The sequence below is a fragment of the Prionailurus viverrinus genome, chromosome C1 (genome assembly GCF_022837055.1).
Source record: "Prionailurus viverrinus isolate Anna chromosome C1, UM_Priviv_1.0, whole genome shotgun sequence".
Lineage (NCBI taxonomy): Eukaryota > Metazoa > Chordata > Mammalia > Carnivora > Felidae > Prionailurus > Prionailurus viverrinus.
This window is the reverse complement of record NC_062568.1, coordinates 142,391,484-142,412,792: the sequence shown is the minus strand read 5'-3', so window position 1 is coordinate 142,412,792 and position 21,309 is coordinate 142,391,484. Positions and strand designations below refer to the sequence as shown.

Below are 21,309 nucleotides of genomic sequence, written 5' to 3'. Positions count from 1 at the left end.
AGATTATGGGGGCGCCTGGGTGGCTCAGTTGGTTAAGTGTCTGACTTCAACTCAGGTCACGATCTCGCAGTTTGTGAGTTCGAGCCCCGCATCAGGCTCTGTGCTGACAGCTCAGAGCCTGGAGCCTGCTTCGGATTCTGTATCTCCTCCTCTCTCTGCCCCTCCCATGCTCATGTTCTGTCTCTCTGTCTCTCAATAATAAATAAACGTTAAAAATTTCAAAAAAAAAAAAAGAAAAGATTAAAAAAAAAAACAAAACAGATTATGTTCAGGGTGTCTGGGTGGCTCAGTCCGTTAAGCGTCCAACTCTTGGTTTCAGCTCAGGTCATGATCTCACGGTTCACAGGTTTGAGCCCCGCATTGTGGAGCCTGTTTGGGATTCTCTGTCTCTCTGTCTCTCTTTCTCTGCCTCTCTCCTGCTCTCTTTCTCTCTCAAAATAAATAACTAAACATTAAAAAAAAAACAGATTATGTTTACTCTATTTGTATGAACAAAAATGTGAACTCAGACATGCTGGAGGAACGGGGGTAGGAGGGACAGGCTACAAATTGCAGCAATGTGAACTTAGGTTTGGTTTAAAGATCCTATCCTAAATTTTGTTTTCCTAAGCATATATATAAACTAATGAATTTTGAGAACCACTACTTCATCTTTCCAATTCCTAGATCAGATTGTGAGAAGGAGTTATTTGTAGAGAAATCTTCAGTCAACAAAAGCATTTTAATTACAATGAGATTACAAAAGCACAGAGACATGAAGATACACTCCAAACCAAGTCACCACACACATTTCAAACCAATTCAATCAACTGGGAAAGATTCTGAGAATTTACCACATTGGGAACTATGGAGGAAGAATTCTACAATACCCAAGACTGCCACTGCCTGATGTATATACCATGTGCAAATCTCTCCCTTTGGGTGTTAAAAGAACCTATAAATGTGAGGAGATATCACTCCCATGATTAGGCACATTTTTATAGCACAGGTAAAGTTATTTTGCAGATGCAACTGAGTCTCTAATCCATTGATTTGAGTTCATTAAAAAGGAGATTATCTTGGGTGAGCCTGACCTAATATGATGAGCCCTTAAACGGGGGTTTAGAGGTCAGAGATGGAAGAAGTCAGAGAGATGTCCTACTAGTCTGGAAAAAAAAGCAAACAGCCATGTTGGGAACTGCCTTTAGAGATATGCCCGCAGAGCTGCCTTTAGGAGTTAAGAGAAACCCGTAGTCAACAGCCAGCAAAAAAACAGGGACCTTGATCCTACAACCACAGGAAATGAATTCTGACTACAACCTGAATGAGCTTGGAAGAAGACCTAAGCTCCAGGTGAGAACAGAGCCCAGCCAACAACCACAACCAGGTATGCCACACCCAGACTTCCAATCTGCAAAATCTGAGAGATAATATTATAGTGGGTATTCTTTTATTTTTATTTTTTTTAAATGTTTGTTTATTTCGAGAGAGTGAGAGTGGGGGAGGGGCAGAGAGAGAGAGAGGGAGACAGAGAATCTCAAGCAGGCCCCATGCCATCAGCACAGAGCCCGATGTGGGGCTCAAACTCACAAACCATGAGATTATGACCTGAGCCGAAATCTAGAGTCAGATGATTAACCAACTGAGCCACCCAGGCACCCCAGTGGGTGTTCTTTTAAGTGTTATATTTATGGTAAGCTGTCACACAGCAATGGAAAACTAATACAGAAAGTTCCTAATTTAAACATTTTACTTTAAAAATTTATCTATAAAGGCCTTTGGTCAGAAGCAAAATGTTGAACTTATCTCTAAGTTGTTTATTCAGAATAAGATGCAAAAGTTCTTAAGATGTTCCTAAGAAATTCCTGAGAAAAAGAAAATGTTTTAACGGAGTTGAAAGTTTTAGATCCACCAACTTCCTTAATCCAATATTTACTAAAATGTTGTACAGTTAGATTTTAAAATATAGAAAGCAAGTTGCAATACTGTTTTTTTAAAGTTACAAATCTAATACATGCTCATAGAAATGAAAATGACAGAAGTATATACCTAAGTAGTAATGCAGAACACAAATGTGCCTTGAGCCATCCCAATCTCATTCTCAGTTTCATTCATTCAGTAAATATTGAGTATCTGCTCTGAGCTAGATACCACAATAGACAGTAATGAGCGGTCATCAAAAAATAGACATGACTCCTGCTATATAGTGCCCTTAGGGTAACAGATATTAAAGATTCACCCAAATCAACATATAGTTTACACATTATGATAAGGGTTATGGAGGAAAACAACAGTGTGCTTTGAGAAATAAGAAGGGTACATGATTCAGGGGTCAAGAAAGGTCACTTTGAGGAAGTAACGTTTAAACTAAGAAATAAAAATGTTTATAATGGTTATCTTTCCTGCTGGTGGGTCATCTGGAATTCTTCCTTAGAAACCAAACAGGTTTCTGGATAATTCTCAGATCACAAACAGCTCACTTTAACTTATGAAAAATTAATTAAGGCCTTACTATACTAAGAATATGGTCAACAGAGCTGGAAATTATTTACTGCATTAAAATCTTCAGAAGCTATCAGGAAGAGTCAAGTAAATGTCATTAATCCTTTGATTATTCTGGGAACTCATGATATTCGTGGTCAACATGTGTGAAAGTTTTATAACTACCTAGTTCATTTTCCTTTTTTTGAGCTTTGATAATTATAACTGTTACACGAATAAGATCTCTTGAAACATTTCCCAAAGACAATTAATATCCATTGCATTTTTACCATTGATTTCTTGGAATTCTAAACTTATTGGTTTATCTTGTGATATGGACTTCTAAACTTATTGGCTTATCTCTAGTGACAAGATCTAAAAATTAACCACAATATTTAGCATCTTGGTTCCCATACTTGTAAGATGAGGGGATACAGGTCAGCTTAAAAATGAAGTCATTTCCAGCTCTACATTTCAAAGAGTTGGAGTCTCAAAACAGTTTCTGGCATTCATAAATGTGACTTTAACTGTAATTTTATTTCCCTCCAAGATAGTTTACTGAAAACATTCCAGATGGTTATTCATGAATAATGTATTCTAGATTTTAACCAAATTCAATCAGAAGCAAGAAGCTGAGTATATGGATGGGGAGGAGGGCGGTGGGAAGACATGGGAAACCCAAAAGTAGATGAAAAAATCTGAGAAGGATGCAAACCCTCAGAGGCCAACAGAAGGATTCTGCTGCAGTGGGAAAAGCTGTATCTAAAAAACAAGGTGTGTGAGTATCAACACTAACTTATGATACTTCATGTTTTTTTGTTTTTTTGTTTCTTAGTAACCCAAGGTGCTAATTACCTGCCAACAACGATAATAATTACACATGTAGAGCGTCAATAATGCCTTTCTTATGAGAAAACACATATCAGGGCCTGCTTAGCTGCTAACCTCTGCACACTTTCTTATACTAACCATTTGGAGGATAGGAAACTTCAACTTTGGGTTCATCCCTACCAGGATCAACTGTCATCTAAAAAAGGAGGATCTAACAAGCTCCAGGCCAATCCTCTGAGGCTCAGCATTAAGTCATTCTTTATACCTTGTTCCACATTAGATTATAAACCCAGGTGTGACTTTGGTTCTTTTCCCTGGAGTCCTGTGGCAGTAACTTATCCCAATCTCTTCCTATGAGTAGGGACCTCGTCTGTGCTCTCTCTAAAGATCTGAGCCTTAAACTACAACCCTGCATTGTAGATGGCCTTTCCAGGTGTACCTACTACACATAGGTGGTACTGGTCACCTCTCTCTATCTCCTCAACATAGAATCAGTAACCCCAAGGGCTGAGGAATCTACCTCTTAATCACTCATAACTCTGGCCGTCTTTTACAATATTAATGCCACAGACTTATCATCATTAGTAATAAATAAAATTTATTAAGCTCTTTCTAAGTGCTAAGCATTGTGCTAACTGATTTTACATGGATTATCTCATATTAATAATAACATATCCCTCCTAGTCTGAATCAGTCAAGGTAGTTTCATCCCTCTTGCCAGGGACTGGTACACATGACCTAATTTGGGCCACTGAGAGGAAGTCTGTTGACAGTTCCTGGAGGTACAGAAAGAAACATAATCTCACTTCTTCCTTTGGATACTGTCTGTCTGGATATGGTACATGGGACTGGTGCTAGTCTGAGAGCCCAACCATCATCAAGGATGACAGGACAGAAAGATGGAAAGAACCTGGGTCCTTGATGACATTATTGAGCTGATGAATCAACCAACTCTGGAGCACAGAAATTCTTGGCATATGAGATTCTTCATTTCCTTAATCAATTTGAATTGAGTTTCTGTTAGTTGCAGCTAAAAACAATTCATTTACTTATATAACAAACCTGACAAGCAATATCCAAAGAGTTCATAACAATAGTCTACATTACTAAAATTCATTAAGTTCTGATGTAGAAACAACTGTTAAATGGAGGGTTTTTCTTTCTCTAGAAATACACCTGACTTGCCATTCAACAAATTACACAATTATGTAAGGTGTTATCTTAACTGATAATAACTGCTATTGTGGCTGACAAGAATTTTGACTAAATGCCATTAGTGACACTATGACCATCCTGTTTATAGAAGAAAGCAGATTGTAAATAATAACTTTTAAAGCCAAAAAGAAGTATTATACTGCCTCAATTCTTTAGATTAAGCATAATTGTTATAGCTCCATATGTCAGAGTGGGAAATTGATGTTCTGACACTCTCATCTCTGAACCAGTGCTCAGATCTGGAGGACATGTGAATGCAAAGGTTTGGCAGAAATGCAGAAGGAAAACTGATAGGGCCAGAGTACGCAGGAAAGATTAAAAACAGCTCTGAAGGGGCACCTAGGTGGCTCAGTTAGTTAAGCATCCGACTTGTGACCTCAGGATCATGAGTTCAAGCCCTGTGTTGGGCTCCACACTGGGCATGAAGCCTACTTAAAACAAAACAAAACAAAACAAAACAAAACAAAACAAAACAAAACAAAACAATGGGGATCCTGGGTAGCTCAGTCGATTGAGCGTCTGACTTCAATCCAGGTCATGGTCTCGTGGCTCACAAGTTTGAACCCCGCATTGGGCTCTGTGCTGACAGCTCAGAGCCTGGAGCCTGCTTCAGATTCTGTGTCTCCCTCTCTCTCTGCCCCTCCACATGCTCTCTCTCTCTCAAAAATAAAAATAAAAACATTTATAAAAGAAGGAGGGGGGTACAAAATCTTAAAACAAAACATCTCTGAAGAAAACTGGGAATGAGTGCTCTCATTATCTGGAAAGTTATAGATATTCAAAGGCCCCTCCCAGAAACTGGAAACCTGCACATACAAGAATGAAACTGGATTACTTTTAACACCATACACAAAAATAAAATCAAATGTATTAAAGGCCTAAACATGAGACCTGAAACCATATAAATCCTAGAAGAGAACACAGACAGTAATAACTTTGACATAAGCCATAGCAATATTTTTCTAGATAAGTCTTCTAAGTCAAGGGAAACAAAAGCAAAAACACACTATTGGGACTACACTAAAATAAAAAGCTTTTTCACATCAAAGGAAACCACAAACAAAACAAAAAGACAACCTACTGAATGGGAGAAGATATTTTCAAATGATATATCTGATAAGGGGTCAATATCCAAAATATATACAGAGTTTATACAACTCAACATCAAGGAACCAAATAATTCTATTAAAAAATGGGTACCATTGCAGCCACTCTGGAAAACAATATGGAGGTTCTTCAGAAAGTTAAAAATAGAGGTACCCTATGATCCAGCAATGGCACTACTAGGTGTTTACCCAAAGAATACAAAAATACTAACTCAAAGGGATACAGGGCTACACATAGCAATAGCCAAACTATGGAGAGAGCTCAAGTATCCATCGATTGATGAATGGATAAAGAAGATGTGGTATATATACAATGGAATATTAGCCATAAAAAATGAAATCTTGCCATTTGCAGCAACGTGGATGAAGCTAGAGAATATTATGCTAAACAAAGTCAGTCAGAGAAAGACAAAAATCATATGATTTCAATTGTATGTGGAATTTAAGAAACAAAACAAATGAACAAAGGGAAAAAGAGAGCGAGAGAGAGAGAGAAGCAAACCAAGAAACAGACTCTTAACTATAGAGAACAAATTGATGGTTACCAGAGGGGAGTTGGTTTAAATAGGTGAAGGGGATTTAGGAGTGCACTTGTGAGGAGCATCAGAGGATGTATGGAAGTGTTGAGTCACTATATAGTACATTTGAAACTAACATTACACTGTATGTTAACTAACTGGAATTTAAATAAAAACTTAAATTAAAAAAAAATTAAAAATGAGCAGAGGACCTGAATAGGTATTTTTCTAAAGAAGACATACAGATGGCCAACAGACACATGAAAAAATGCTCAACATCACTGATCATCAGAGATAGGCAAGTCAAAACCACAATGAGATATCACCTCACACCTGTTAGAATGGCTAAAATCAAGAAGACAAGAAACAAGTGTCGTGAGGATGTGGAGGAAAAAGGAACCCTGTGCACTATTGGTGGGAATGTAAAAGGGTAAAGCCACTGTGGAAAACAGTATAGAGGTTCCTCAAAAAATTAAAAATAGAAATGCCATATGATCCAATAATTCCACTAATGGATATTTATTCAGGGAAAATCACAGCACTAACTCAAAAAGATATATGCACATCTACATTTATTGCAGCATTATTTACAATAGCCTAGACATAGAAGCCACCTAAGTATCCATCAATAGATGAATGGATAAGGAAAATGTGGTATGCACGTGTGCGTGCACACACAAAATCAAACATGCCATAAAAAAGGATGAGACTGCGCCATTTGAAACAGCATGGATGGACCTAGAGAGAATTATGCTAAGTGAAATAGGTCAGACTGAAAATGACGAATACCGTATGATTCCACTCACTCATAAACGAAACCTAAAAAATTGAATAAACAAAAAGCAGAATCAGAACTATAAATACAGAGAAAAAAATCGACGGTTGCCAGAGGTAAGGGAGGTGGCAGGATGGGGCAAAATGGATGAAAGGAAGATGGAGATACAGACCTTGAGTTATAGAATGAGTACGTCATGGGAATGAAAGGAAGAGTCAATGACACTAACAGGGACGTAATGGGACAGATGGTAACTATACTTGTGGTGCACATAGCATAATGTATAAACTTGTCAAATGACTGAGTTGTACACCGGAAACTAATATAACATGTGTGTCAACTATGCTAAAAGAAAAAAAAAACCCAAAACTCAACACACACACACACACACACACACACACACACAAAACAGAGGCCCCTTGATAAAGATGCCAACATGAGAGTTTCCCAGAAGAAGCCTGGAAGCAACATTTAACTTTTAAAATGAAAAACAAGGCAAAAGCTCCGCTGGTCTTGTCACTCTCCTGACATATAATGCACTAATTCAAGTGGCCCATTTCCTTGTTGACGATAATGTACTGAATGTCTAAGAGCCACTGACATTCTATCTGCAGAGAACAAACAGAAATATGATTTACCACCAAATACCAAATAAAAATAAGTGTCAGCTGCCAAAAGGTTTGCAAAATCTAGTATGTTAAAAACTAGGGAACTGACAAGGTTCTAAAATTTTAAAGGAATTTTCCCAAAAGTCAAGAACCATAAAAATTTGCTGTGCACACCATTCAAAATAAGCACCAGACATAGAGCTTGAAGGGCCCATAATTTCTTGTAAATTCAGAGAAGCTGCAAGCTGCCATTATAAAGGCAAACAGGGGTAAACCGTGACAAATATTTTGTATGTCCAGAACACAATTAATACCTTGTAGGTATTAAGCTGCCTTAGAAGGCTTCCAAGAGACCCTTGGGCCCACGCCAACTGCAGGCCCTGGCTGGGTTGCATATGCCTTCTGTGTGCTGCCATGTTTCCCAGGGCACTCTACTAACAAAAGATCTGGCCACAATAGACTCTCCATATGTTTAGTGAATGAGTAGCTGAAAAACTCTGCAAGTTACACATAATTTCTAGAAATGTTATAATAAACTTATGCTTCCTTTAAAAATATCCACTTTGTCTAGCTCAGGCATAGTAGCAAGGTGAGGTGACCTCTTCTAGACAGTTCTTACAACATTTCAAGGGTAAGCAGATTCATCTTATTTCTAAAGACCCCCAAGTGAGAAAACCATCCTTGATCTATTTGTCACAATAATCACTAACTGAACTGCCACTCTTCTCTTTACCTTCTCTAATAATTTCATTCATTTTTCTGGTCATTCAATAATATTGATTCAACATTTTTAACACATCTGGCACTATTCTAGGTCCTAGAAACACATCAGTGAAGAGAGAAGATGTTTGTGTATATTCTGGTGGGGATATGAAGAGATAGATCATAAATAATAAATAGGAAAAAATATTAAGTAGTAGTAGGTACTAGGCAGAGAATTCAGGGAATGTGATATACAGGCATACCCCTTTTTATGGTAGTTCATTTTGCTTCACTTCTATTCCATTTTTTTATAAATTGAAGGCTTGTGGCAACCCTGCATCAAGCAAGTCTATCAGTGCTGTTTTACCAAGAACATTTGTTCATTTTGTGTCTCTGTGTCACATTTTTGTAATTCCTATAATACTTCAAAATTTTTCATAATTATTATATTTGTTACTGTAATCTATGATTAGTGATCTTTGATGTCACTACTGTAATTGTTTTGGGAAGCCATGAAACGCACCATATATGATGGTGAACTTAATAAATGTTCTGTGTGTTCTGACTGTTCCACTGACCAGCTGTTTCCCCGTTTCTCTTCTTCTCCTCAGGCCTCCCTATTTCCTGAGATACAACAATACTGAAATCAGACCAATCAATAACTCTACAAGGGTCTCTAAGTGTTCAAGTGAAAGGCAGAATCACACATCTCACTTTAAATAGAAAGGTAGAAATGATTAAGCTTAGTGAGGAAGGCATGTCTAAAGCCAAGAGAGGCAGAAAGCTAGGCCTGTTGTACCACCCAGTTAGCCAAGTCGTGAATGCAAAGAAAAAGTTCTTGAAGGAAATTAAAAGTGTTACTCCAGTGAACACAAATGAAAGGAAAGCAAAACAGCCTTATTGTTGATATGGAGAGTTTCAGTGGTTTGGATGGAAGATCAAACCAGCCACAACATTCCCTTAAGCCAAAGCCTAATCCAGAGCAAGGCCCCAACTCTCTTCAATTCCCCGAAGGCTAGGAGAGGTGAGAAAGCTGGAGGAGGAAAGTCTGAAGCCAGCAGAGGTGGGTTCATGAGGTTTATGGAAAGAAGGCTTCCCCATAACATAAAAGTGCAAGATGAAGCAGCAAGTGCTGATGTAGAAGCTGCAGTAAGTTATCCAGAAGATCCAGCTAAGATAATTAATGAAGGTGGCTACACCAAACAACAGATTTTCAGTGCAGATGAAATAGCTTACTAGAAAAACATGTCAGCTAGGACTTTCTTAGCTAGAGAAGTCAATGCCTGGCTTCAAAGCTTCAAAGCAGAGGCTGTCTTATTAGGGGCCAATGCAGCTGATGACTTGAAGTTGAAGCCAGTTACATGTACCATTCTGAAGATTTTAGGGCTCGTAAGAATTATGCTAAATATATTCTGCCCATGCTCTATAAATGGAACAATAAAGCCTGGATGATGGCACATCTGTTTAAGACATGACTTACTGAATATTTTAAACCCACTACTATGATCTACTGCTCAGAAAAAAAGACTCTTTTAAAAAAATTATTGCTTATTAACAATGCACCTGTTCACCCAGGAGCTCTGATGGAGATGGACAATGAGATTAATATGGTTTTCTTTTTTTTTCTTTTTCAAAAGTGAAGAAACATTTTTTAAAATTTTATTATTTTTTTAATATAACTTATTGTCAAATTGGTTAATATGGTTTTCATGCTTGCGAAACACAACATCCATTCTGCAGTTCATGGATCCACAAATAACTTTGACTTCCAAGTCTTATTATTTAAAAAATACATTTTGTAAGGCTACAGCTGCCAAAGATAGTGATCCCTCTGATGGGACCAAAATATATTTTCAAAATAGGTTTTCAAAATATATTGAAAACCTTCTGGAAAGGATTAACTACTTTAAATGCCATTAAGAACATTGTGATTCATGGAAAAAGGGTAAAAATACCAATATTAACAGGAATTTGGAAGATGCTGGTTTCAACTCTCATTGATAACTTTGAGGGGCTAAAGATTTCAGTAATGGTGGTGGATGTGGTAGAAATAGCAAGAGAACTAGAATTAGAAGTGGAGCCTGAAGATGTGACTGAATGGCTGCAATCTCATGACAAAACTTGTACAGATGAGGAGTTGTTTCTTATGGATGAGCAAAGAAAGTGGTTTCTTGAGATGGAATCTACTTCTGGTGAAGATACTGTGAAGATTGTTGAAATGAAAACAGAGGATTTAGAATATTACATACACTTAGTTGATAAAGCAGACACAGGGTTTGAGAGGATAGATTCCAATTTTGAAAGTTCTACTGTCCATAAAATGCTACCAAACAGCATCACATGCTCAGAGAAATTGTTGGTGAAAGGAAGAGACGATCAATGCTGCAAACTTCATTTCTGTCTTATTTTGAGAAATTACCACAGCTATCCTAACCTGCAGCAACCATCACCCTGATCAGTCAGCAGCCTTCAACACGGAGGCAAGATCCTCCTCCAGCAAAAAGACTATGACCCACTGAAAGCACAGATGATGGCTAGCAGTTTTTTCTTAGCAATAATATATTTTTCAATTAAAGTATGCATATTTTTTACACATAATGGTATCACACACTTATTAGACTACAGTATAATATAAACATAACTTTTATATGCACTGGGAAACCAAAAAATTCAATTGGCTTACTGTATTGTGATGTGAAGCTGAACGTGCCACATCTCTGAAGTATGCCTGTAAAATAAATGGGCTAGATTGGGAGCTCAGGAATAGCCTTTCCGAACATGTGACATGTATGTGTCGACCAAGAGGACCAACACTGTTGCCATCAGGGAGAAGAATGTTCTAACAAGAGCCAGTGCAAGTCTTAAGATAGGAACAAGCTTAACTTGTTCAAGGAACAGAAAGATAGTCAGTATGGAGCTAAATGGATAGGACAAGTGTTATGAGATGAACTCTCTTCCCCCCACCCCCTGCCATTCATATGTTAAAGTCTTTACCCCCAGTATCTCAGAATGTGATTGTATCAAGGCCTTGAAGGAGGTAATTAAGTTAAAATGAGGCCATTAGTGTGGGTCCTAATCCAATGACTGGTATCCTTATAAAAAGAGATTAGGAAGTATACAGGTACAAAGGTGACACTATGTAAAAACATAGGGAGAAGGTAGCTATCTGCAACTCAAAGAGAGAGTCCTCAGGAGAAACAACCTGGCCCATACCTTGATCTCAGATTTCTAGGCTCCAGAATTGTGAGAAAATAAATTTCTATTATTTAAGCCACCGGGTGGTACTTTGTTATGGCAACTCTAGAAAACTAATACAGCAAGGTGGTAGATAACACTGGGGATGTAGGCAGGGAACAGACCATACCAAACTTAGTAAACTAGCATAAAGGGTTAGAATTTTAAGTGTTATTAGAAGCCACTGGAAATTTGAAGGAGGAGAGTGGCATAATCTAATTTACAAAGATAATTCTGGCTAGCTGCTTTGTGGAAAATGTATTGGAAGGCAAGAATGGAAGCAGAGAATTTAGCTGAGAGGCATTTGTAGTAGTCTAAGCAAAATATAATGGTGGCTTGGACAAGGTGATGATAGTGGAGACAAAAAAAATGGGAAGAATTTGGAATGTGTTTTGAAGGAGAGGTGACAGGACTTGCTGATAGATTAGATATGGGAGTGAAGCAAAAAAAAAAAAATCAAAAATTATTTAGATTTTTGTCTTGAGCAATTGGGTGGATGATGGTACTAATTTTTGATACAGTAAAGTCAGAGGAAAGGAACAAATCTAGGGAGAAAATATGAGTTCTGTTTTAGCTAAGTTGATTCTGAAATATCTTCCAGATATTCTAGATATGGAGAGATCAACACATTTGACTATATTAATCCAGACTTCTGGGAGGGTAGTCAGAACTGGAAGTAAGACATAAAAACAGTATTTTTCTTTTTCTTTTTCTTTTTTTTTTAATTTTATTTATTTATTTTTGTCTTTTTTTTTTTATTATTTTTTTTAATGAAATTTATTGACAAATTGGTTTCCATACAACACCCAGTGCTCATCCCAAAAGGTGCCCTCCTCAATACCCATCACCCACCCTCTCCTCCCTCCCACCCCCCATTAAAAACAGTATTTAAACCAAAGGAAATTAGAACTATCTCAAACTATGTTCTGTAGGAAGTGATGTGAGAAATCTGGCCTTGACAATTCCTCTTAACAACTGTATTCCAAGAAACAGACTCTTGGAGATATTTTTGAGCCACTGCTGTTGCACAATATGGTGGCTGTTTGCAGCAACGGAAGGAATAATCCCCCTTTGGCAGGAAAAGACTATTTAATGCACATACATTATGACTGCACAGATACCACCAGGATAAAGGGTCTGGAACACATGTGGATTGAAATGAACTTTCTGGATGTAATGTATGTTAAGGCTTCAAGTGCTATACTTGTTAAACATCGGTATGTTTTTTGTTAGATTCAATTTTGTGGAAGCTATAAAACAACAGTGGTATAAGATTTCATTCTTTCAGAAACCATCAATTTTGGAATTGTGATCACTTTGAACAGGCGACAGGGTGAAGTTCATTAAGCAAATAGAGTTAGCAAGGCTATAGGAAGAACAACTTTCAAACACATTTTAGATCAATTAGTCCAAAATAATTCATACCAAAGCAACTATAGGACTAAATGGATGCTTGCTGTGCTAATTAAAATACTCTTATTCAATTATTCAAGTGATTTGTATCTGGTTTGATATAATTTAGAAACCATTAGTATATTCTAAATGACTGTTGTATGTGCTAAAAATGAATAAGGCTGAATACCTTTTAAAAGTATTGTACTTACTAATTTTTTACCAATTGAAACTAATTTTCTTCACAACTGGTACAAAGCTGGTGCTTTTTTAACTGTACCACATTGCCCAGTGTTTGAACACAATATTCAGGATGGTTTTTGGAATGCTGGGATGATTTTTTTTTTGGGAATACTGCTTTTCTTTTTTCCTTCCTAGTCCTAGACTATTTTATGTGTTTTGATTGAAGCCTTCATTAGCAATGGCTGTGACAGGCTCCAGTCATTGTTAGTAGAGGACATAGTAATTCATTCTGAGAAGTTGCCTTCTGATTCCTGGCTGGAGCATGGCAAGTGATTTTGTAAATATTCACCCTTTGTCATATGTTCAAACATTTGCTTCTCCTAGAGCTTATTTAAAATGTGTTACTGAAAAACCACCAGCTGAATATTTGTATGCTTATGAATATTAAGTAAAGGCTTATTTCCACCATAGTTGTACAAAATGGCTAGTTTCAAGAAATTGTTCTTGTTTTTGACAGCTGTCCAAATTTTAACATAGTGGTAACAAAAACAGTGAATAATTTTTCTTCTCTGTTATCAAATCTGGGCATCCTTGGCTGGACTGAGACTGGAACAGTTTGATAATATTTTCCTAATAGAAACATTCCAGTCAACGTTTTACCAAGGAAAACTAATTATTGTCTAGCTGGTGAGTTTTGCCTTTCCCAAATTGTTTTAGGGAAAAATATGGTAGAATTCTTATCCTTATGATTTCCTTTTTTTTTTTTAAGAAAAAGTTTATTTATGTTTCCAATTATCACTGAGTATTAACTAACTTTTAAATAAAACATTTATCTGAGGAATAGCTACTAGTCCCTTCTATAAGATGGAAGGCACTTTGTATCTGGTTTTGAGTAATTCTCAAAGTACAATAACCTTAATGCCATCTAGATTCTCTTCTTATGAGGCAGTGCATGATGAAATTAGATTTTCATAAATGTCATTACCCCTATTTATTGTCTTTTTCCTTGAACCAGGGCTGAGCTGGCTAAGTTCCATTGTCTCTCAACTAGATTTATTATGGATCAGACGCATTCCATTTCACAACAGGAATGTGCTTATTATAAAATGTACAAAGCTTATAGTCTAACAAAGCACACAATCTGTTGGCAAAAACCACTTTGTTTAATAGTGGGTATAGTTTGTAAAGTTTTCGAATGTATCTGAACTACATTTAGTATCACATAAGTTGACACTCGGATCTTGAAGTAAATACCAAGTGAACACAGTAATGTTTATGCTAAACGCAAAGTTAAATGTATTTTAGTATTATGCAAATATACTCCTTAAGTATTTCTTGTTGACATTATATAGTTAGCCAGATTTTCTTGTTGCTTCAGCTTCTCTCAGATAGTACCTCAGGAACTCTGAAAAGTAGATTAACTCTTTCAGATCTTAAGAGCGTAATTTCACATACTGTGTCTTTAGTGACTAATGTCATTTAGAATTTGTGCAATGAACTGAATGAAGCATATCCTTATAAATACCCAGGGAGAAACGAAGAGATACTTCTAAGAATAAGAACATGGATAAATTTAGCAGTTAGAAGACTATGCAAAAAACTAGATTGCAACATTTTTTTTATAAGTATGATTGTTAACAAAGGCTAAAAGGAAATATGCAAAAATGATTTAGGGCCCTGCTTGGTCAGTGGATAATGATTGTTGTCACTGGTGGAAAAAGCTGAATGCCTAAAACTCTGTCTACCTATCTACAACTGTAGTAATCACTGCCGAGGCAGATGCCAAGGCAGATCTATGCATAGAGGACATGGCTTGTCAATGCATGCTTTCTACTATTCTAAACATTCAAGTACTAATGTGACTCTGGGTAAGGAAGAGCAGACCACTTGTAGCCACATTTCAGAAGTCTTTTTTGCCTGAGTTACCAACCCCTAGTTCACTGGTGGTTTGCTCCATTCAGCCTCTCACTGTGGGGCTACCTTGCTTGGTATACCAAGCTATCTATACCTCTGGACTGGACTTGAAACAGCCCCAGCCTAGCTTTAGCTCCTACATTTCTAGTCCATGAAAACACTTCCACAAACTCTGGCAGTGTATCTGTGCCCAACAAAGCAGCAATTTCTTGGCTCCGTATCTAAGCCGTTAGTTACTGAGTTTCTTGCTCTTCAGATCTCCTAGACCAGTGCCCAGGGCATTTCCCAAATACAGGGAATATCTATCAACTCTGAGTGGTCTCTGTAAAACCCACTCTCCCTAGACTCAAGATGAAAAAGGTAGTACATCCCATCCCACACATTCTATGCAGAAAAAATTAGAAATTACAGATCAGTAAAAATAAAACCATTAAAAATTCTTGTAATCCCAACACCATGTATAGATACCACTACTAATAATCTGTCACATAAACTTCCAAAATTTCCTATCGGAAATTGTTAAGGAAATTGGTTTTTTCCTCATGCTATTATAAAATTACACTAGAAGAACCCACATGCCACATTTAAATAAAATATAGGGCACTGTTATAAGGTAGTTTAAAAATGAACTCACACTTCAAGTTGAGATTGCTTTAAAATGGACTTCCTGAAAAATTATCTTCGGAAAACAGACTTTTGTTGTAAGGTAGCTCCAGATACAAATAGTAAAGCTCCCTGTATTGAATTTCAGATTATTTCAATACTTTTATCCCTAAGCAAAGAATCAGATTTTTACAGTGGTAACAGAAATTGAGAATAACTTTAGGACCAATTAGGATATGTGTTAAAATTTGAGGGTACAAATCCATGTCACAATTCACAGAGGTTTTCTTCTTTAAATACACATGAATCAGACAGGAGAAGGAAACAAACATAGAAATATTTAGCTGCCCCAAAATAATTTGTTCTGAGACAGTAGTAAAGATTTTCTTCTGTGATGACATGAAGTTTAAGTCTTGAACCAATTGCTGGGAAAGTAACTTTACAATTGCAAAATAATTAATTATTAAATGTTGGACAGAAAGAGGTCCTCTGTTCTTTGTGGATATGCAGAGCAGACCTCTGAATGCACCTAGTGAACCCAGGTCCTCAGTATGTTGAAGACACCTGATATCCCATAACACCCAGCGAGGCTGCCAACTCCTTGTCCACACTGACTACATGCCATGTAACCCATTTTATGACTCAAAAGGATTTAAAATTCATGAAGCTTGTTGAAAGCTCAACTGTCACATTCGACTCATTCCAAAGTGTATGGGAAAAAGAGCAGAGCAGACATTTCAACTGAGGCTATTATTATGCTTGAATAACCATATTCCATTAAATTGCTAATAAACCTACTAGAAGATGTTGATCACATCAACCATACAGTTGCATTCCTTTCCTTTATACTAACTTGCTCAATTTTGTTTTATGCAGTATTACTCTTTCTGTGCCCTTTATTCCAAGGTTGCCCAGAATTCAAAGCACTTATTCAGTAAGTTTGTAATCCAGTTTAGTGTGCTATTAACAGAATTCTTTAGAGAAGATCATGGAAAAAGAAAAACTTATTTTTGGGTCAGTGACCAGTTTTAAAGGAAACACATACTAAACCAGTTTAAAGGAAAAGGTCAGGATCCATGAGGTATTAAGGAAAGAAGAAAAAGAAAAAACATTCATTTCCACAATTTTCCGACATTCCTTAAAAATAAAAACAAGCCTTAGTATGGAATGGCAAGGTCCTGGCTCCCCTATACTGTGGGGAACAATATTGCCATTCATAGGAAGTTAGAAAGCAAGGGTTTTTCCTCAACACCAGGGAAGTTTTGGCTTCCCTTCTCTTTATTTATTCTGAGGTTCAAAATTGAACCCTATAAATCTTGAGTTAGTCTCTCAGAACAAATAATAATATGAAATGTATTAAATGCTTTAAAGTTTGCTTTTTACTAGCATAACTCATTAACTCTCTCTGCATTACAAATGGGATATTAAGCCACTGTGGTGTTAGTGTTAAATACTGAAAATATATGAAGCTGAATATATATCCCGTAGAACTAGGCATTTTTAAAGAACTAATACACTGTGTGTACTATCCGATGACTGAGTTAAATAGTTTATCCCTCATTTAAAGACTGATTGAAAATCTATGATGGAAAAAAAAAATCAAAGTTAAGGGAACAAATGTTTTAATTTAAAAACTCTTACATTAAACAGGAAACAATTTATATCCTGTAGTATTTTTTTTTTTCTATTCAGTATATCCATCTAAGAGCCTTAGAAGAAAGGATGGGTATCTCCAATTTCTTTCCATAGGGCAACTGGCCAGTAACAGAATGTTTTTGTTTTGTTTTTTGTTTTCCTCACTAGTAAAGTCAAGCTGAATAAAAGTAAACTTTACTTTCTGGATTATTTTATGATTATGATAGTATTTGTATCTATCTTTTTAGGTTGACTAAGATTAGGTGTAGTGAAAGAGTTTTTCCTCCAGCTTCCTCTCTGAAACACATAAAAACAACTCTACATCATGCACAAAACTATGGTAGAGAGTAAGTAAATGTTAAAGCAGCAATAATATCATTCAGCAAAAATAAAGATGAGTAACAGCCCGATATAAAAAGCTGTGAAATTACAGTAATTTCATAACCCATCAGAAACAGCAAAATACACATACCATTACTTTAATAAATATTTATTGATCACCTAATAGATCACCTAATAGATGTCAAAGCTAGATGCAGATATATGTGTGATAAATTTCTGAACTGGAGAATTAAATGGAAAGAAACTAGCACATCATATAACTTATAGAATCATGGACTATTAAAATCAGAAGAGGTCTTAGCAGTCATACAGATCAAGGGACCAAGTTCCATTAGGTTTAATTAACTTTTCTCAGTCATAGGGGCAAAAGCAGGACTTAGGACCCAAGGCCCATGTTTACACTATAACAAGATTCCTGACTCAGTAAAAATTTTTTAAGACAAAAAGTCAATGTTAAGACTACTAATGTAAAATAGTTTCTACTTAAACAGTTTGAAAATAATTAATACATAATTAATTATATATACATATAAATTTAAATTGTCTTCTTAGACTCAAGTACAATTACCAGACTTCATTTATAAAGTTTTCATATTAGCTGGAATTTCACTTTTTGTGGCATGAAAGGAGGAAGCATCTGTCATCTGACAAAACCAAGATTACAGAATACATGTGGCTTGGCATCGGAAGACAAGAGTGGGGACCATAGCCCTCTGTGACATTATCCAGGTGGGCACATTTTTACAAGTTTCCAAACAATGCACAGTTAGTGGCCCAGGTATTTTTCAACTGATAAGAAAAAATTTTAAATCATAGCTATTTACAGTGTCTGCCAGATTTTCCCTAAACGGTTCTTTCCCAAAGCAAAACATAACTCCCTCCTCGCCAACATACATACATGATACATACACACCCATGTACAATAAGACCTTTGAGTAATCTGAGAATTGAATATCTGGCTTCCCAAATAAGTTAACAACCTCTCTTCCTCTTATTAATATTTGAAGCCTACTCACATGAAAAACTGGAAAATATGTAGTATAAACTGTGATACAGTTTTTGTATTTGATTTCTTATTCTGATAGCCGAACATTTTGAAAATGTATCTAAAGTGAATACTAAACATGTGTCATATGAAGAAAGTTTTCAGCATGAATATGAGATAATAAAGTAATTTAGGCTGATTTTTACAGGTGACTTAACTGGACTTCATCCTATTATTTCAGCCATATTTTGCATATTGTAATTTAAAAAGGACATAAGTGAAAAATGATTTTGTTCAATACATATGGGTAGGTATCAGATTTTGAAAACCAGAAAGGGTTAAAGAAAATAAGGGTGAAGAAAACCTCCCCTATTAAAAGGTAAAATGATAGGGGAGGTATAAGCTATTAAGAGGGAGTTCTTTGGTATTTTTTCCTTATAGCTCCTCCTTCATAAACTTTCCCCTGTGTATGCCACATGCAAATCTTAACTTTGTTTATGTGCTTAGCATGTTTCTATTAATAAAAATTTCTAGTAACCTAATGGGAAGAGGATTGCATTCTGCTCTAGAAGGCTTATCTAAAAACAGCAAATTAATACCCTGTCTATGGAGACTGAGACCCTTTTTAACAAGTGAAAATCCTGGCAAATGAAAAACCCTATTCTTGCAGATGAAGTAAGCGTCCAGACAGCTATTTTGTGACATCACTAAGCCAAGCATAACAGGAGAAGACTCCATACATTTACCAGAAACTCTGCAGAAAATTTACAGTGACAGGTAAATAGAAAAGCCACTAGAACAATGCACACTTGAAATTCTAAATTAAAAAAAAAAAATCTCCAGAGGCAAATTTCAAAAAGCTTTTTACCTTTACCATGTTTAAATTTCTAATGTGCTTTAAATGCAAAAATATGACTTACGGACACACAGGTACTCAAAAATGCGATGAACACCATTGACTGCTCCATTATCTGTGAATAAATTATTTCCATTATGGTTTATCTGTGACAAATTTTACTTTCAGCCTCAACACAATCACACAATGGTAAGAGCTCTAAGAGGCCTTACAGAGAATTACCTAATCCCTCATTTTCACACATGAACTGAGGTCTGGCTGAATCCCTTGTTCAAAGTCACCAGCTAGTTAAATGTTCAGAGCTGTATCTCTTGTCATCCACAGCAGTGGGAAGTGCCCTTTCTTCATGCCCTTTGTACCATCCTCCCACCAACAGTGGCCAAAGTAGCTACATTCAAAGATGGTGCCTTTCTAAGTATTCCTCCTGGGTGACTTTATACTCAAGCTTTCTAACAAATCCATGAAGTATGCACTATTTTCACCACTGTTCTCCACAAAAGGAAACTGAGGCACTGAAAGCGTAAGTAACTTTTCCAAGAGTCTGCCTCCAGAGCCACACCACACCCTCACTCTTAACCATTACAATATTGTTGACTTCTTTTTCTGGAGGGCATCTTTGTACTCAATGTTCAGTGTGCTTTAAACTGAACTCATCTTTTTCTCAAACCTGCTGACATCCTTACTTTTGAACGCAGTTAATATCATCCTTGCCCTCCTAGTCATCAAGCCTGTAACCTTGGAGTCATCTCTGACTCCTCCCTAATTCCTTACCCTTCTTCACATTTGTACCATTGGAATGGCTCTTGAACCCAAAACACGGCAATTTCCTAAATATGGCCTCATTCCCTGTTGTCTGAACAAAGCCTCCTAACTGGTCTCCTCCTAATGGCCTTCCTTTCTTCAAGTTATCATATTCATGGTAGCCAGAGCAAGCCTCCTGAAATAACAGAAATCACATTGGTTTAAAAACCTAAGCCTGGGGGCACCTGGCTGGCTCATGGAGCATGAGACTCTTTCTTAATCTGGGGGTCATGAATCCAGGCCCTGTGCTGGGTGTAGAGCTCACATAAAAAACAAAATAACCTGGGGCACCTGGGTGGCTCAGTCGGTTAAGCGTTCGTCTTTAGCTCAGGTCCTGATCTCACAGTTTGTGAGTTTGAGCCCCAAGTTGGGCTCTGTGCTGACAGCTCAGAGCCTGGAGTCTACTTCCAATTCTGTCTCTCCCTCTCTCTCTCTGCCCCTCCCCCTGGTAGTCTGCCTCTCTCTCTCTCTCACTCAAAAATAAATAAACATTAAAAAAATTTTTAAAAACCCACAAAATAACCCAAGAAAACCTAAGCTTACCTAACATTCACACTGGAAATTTTCTTCTAAATGTATAAATGCCCCCCCCCACCATAAATTATCCTTTGAAATCTTATTCAGTTGTATGAGGTTGATATTATTTTCCCTATTTCAGAGATGATCAATCAGGTCCCATGACATTAAATGATATGCCAGTAGACAATTTTAAAAACTACAAATTGTTATATATAAATGATTTTATTTTCCTATAATTGAACACATTTTCTAGAGACAGAAAACAATTCAGATACATGTAGTCAAATCCAGTAACTTCTTAATCATTTAAAATTCAAACTAAGTTAAATTTAGGTCTTTCCTTTTCTTCTCCACTTTTTTCTTTTTTCAAAGTTTATTTATTTGGGAGAGAGAAAGAGCATGGGAGGGGCAGAGAGAGAGAGAGAGAGAGAGAGAGAGAGAGAGAGAATCCCAAGAAGGCTCTGCAATGCCAGCACAGAGTCAGATGTGGGGATCAAGCTTACAAACTATGAAATCATGACCTGAGCCGAGATCAAAAGTCGGACGCTTAACTGACTGAGCCACTAGGGCACCCTGCCACCTTTCTTTCTAGGCAACATTCACACTGAGCATTTATAGAGAGTCTTGTGC

At 36.7% G+C, this 21,309-nt stretch overlaps 1 protein-coding gene and 1 pseudogene across 25 annotated transcripts in view; one reads left to right on the top strand and one right to left on the bottom strand.

Moving 5' to 3' along the window:
* The window catches only part of DDAH1 (dimethylarginine dimethylaminohydrolase 1), a 244,319-nt gene that overhangs the window by 46,369 nt on the left and 176,641 nt on the right, over positions 1-21,309 (bottom strand). For 2 of the 25 annotated variants that reach the window (XM_047869773.1, XM_047869775.1), the window contains exon 2: positions 19,424-19,474. The exons of the other annotated variants lie outside the window; for them this stretch is intronic. In XM_047869773.1, coding sequence (XP_047725729.1) covers positions 19,424-19,474 — 51 coding nt within the window. The remainder of the gene's footprint in view (positions 1-19,423; positions 19,475-21,309) is intronic. 25 annotated transcript variants of the gene reach the window in all.
* LOC125172821 (tigger transposable element-derived protein 1-like) lies at positions 847-10,753 on the top strand (annotated as a pseudogene).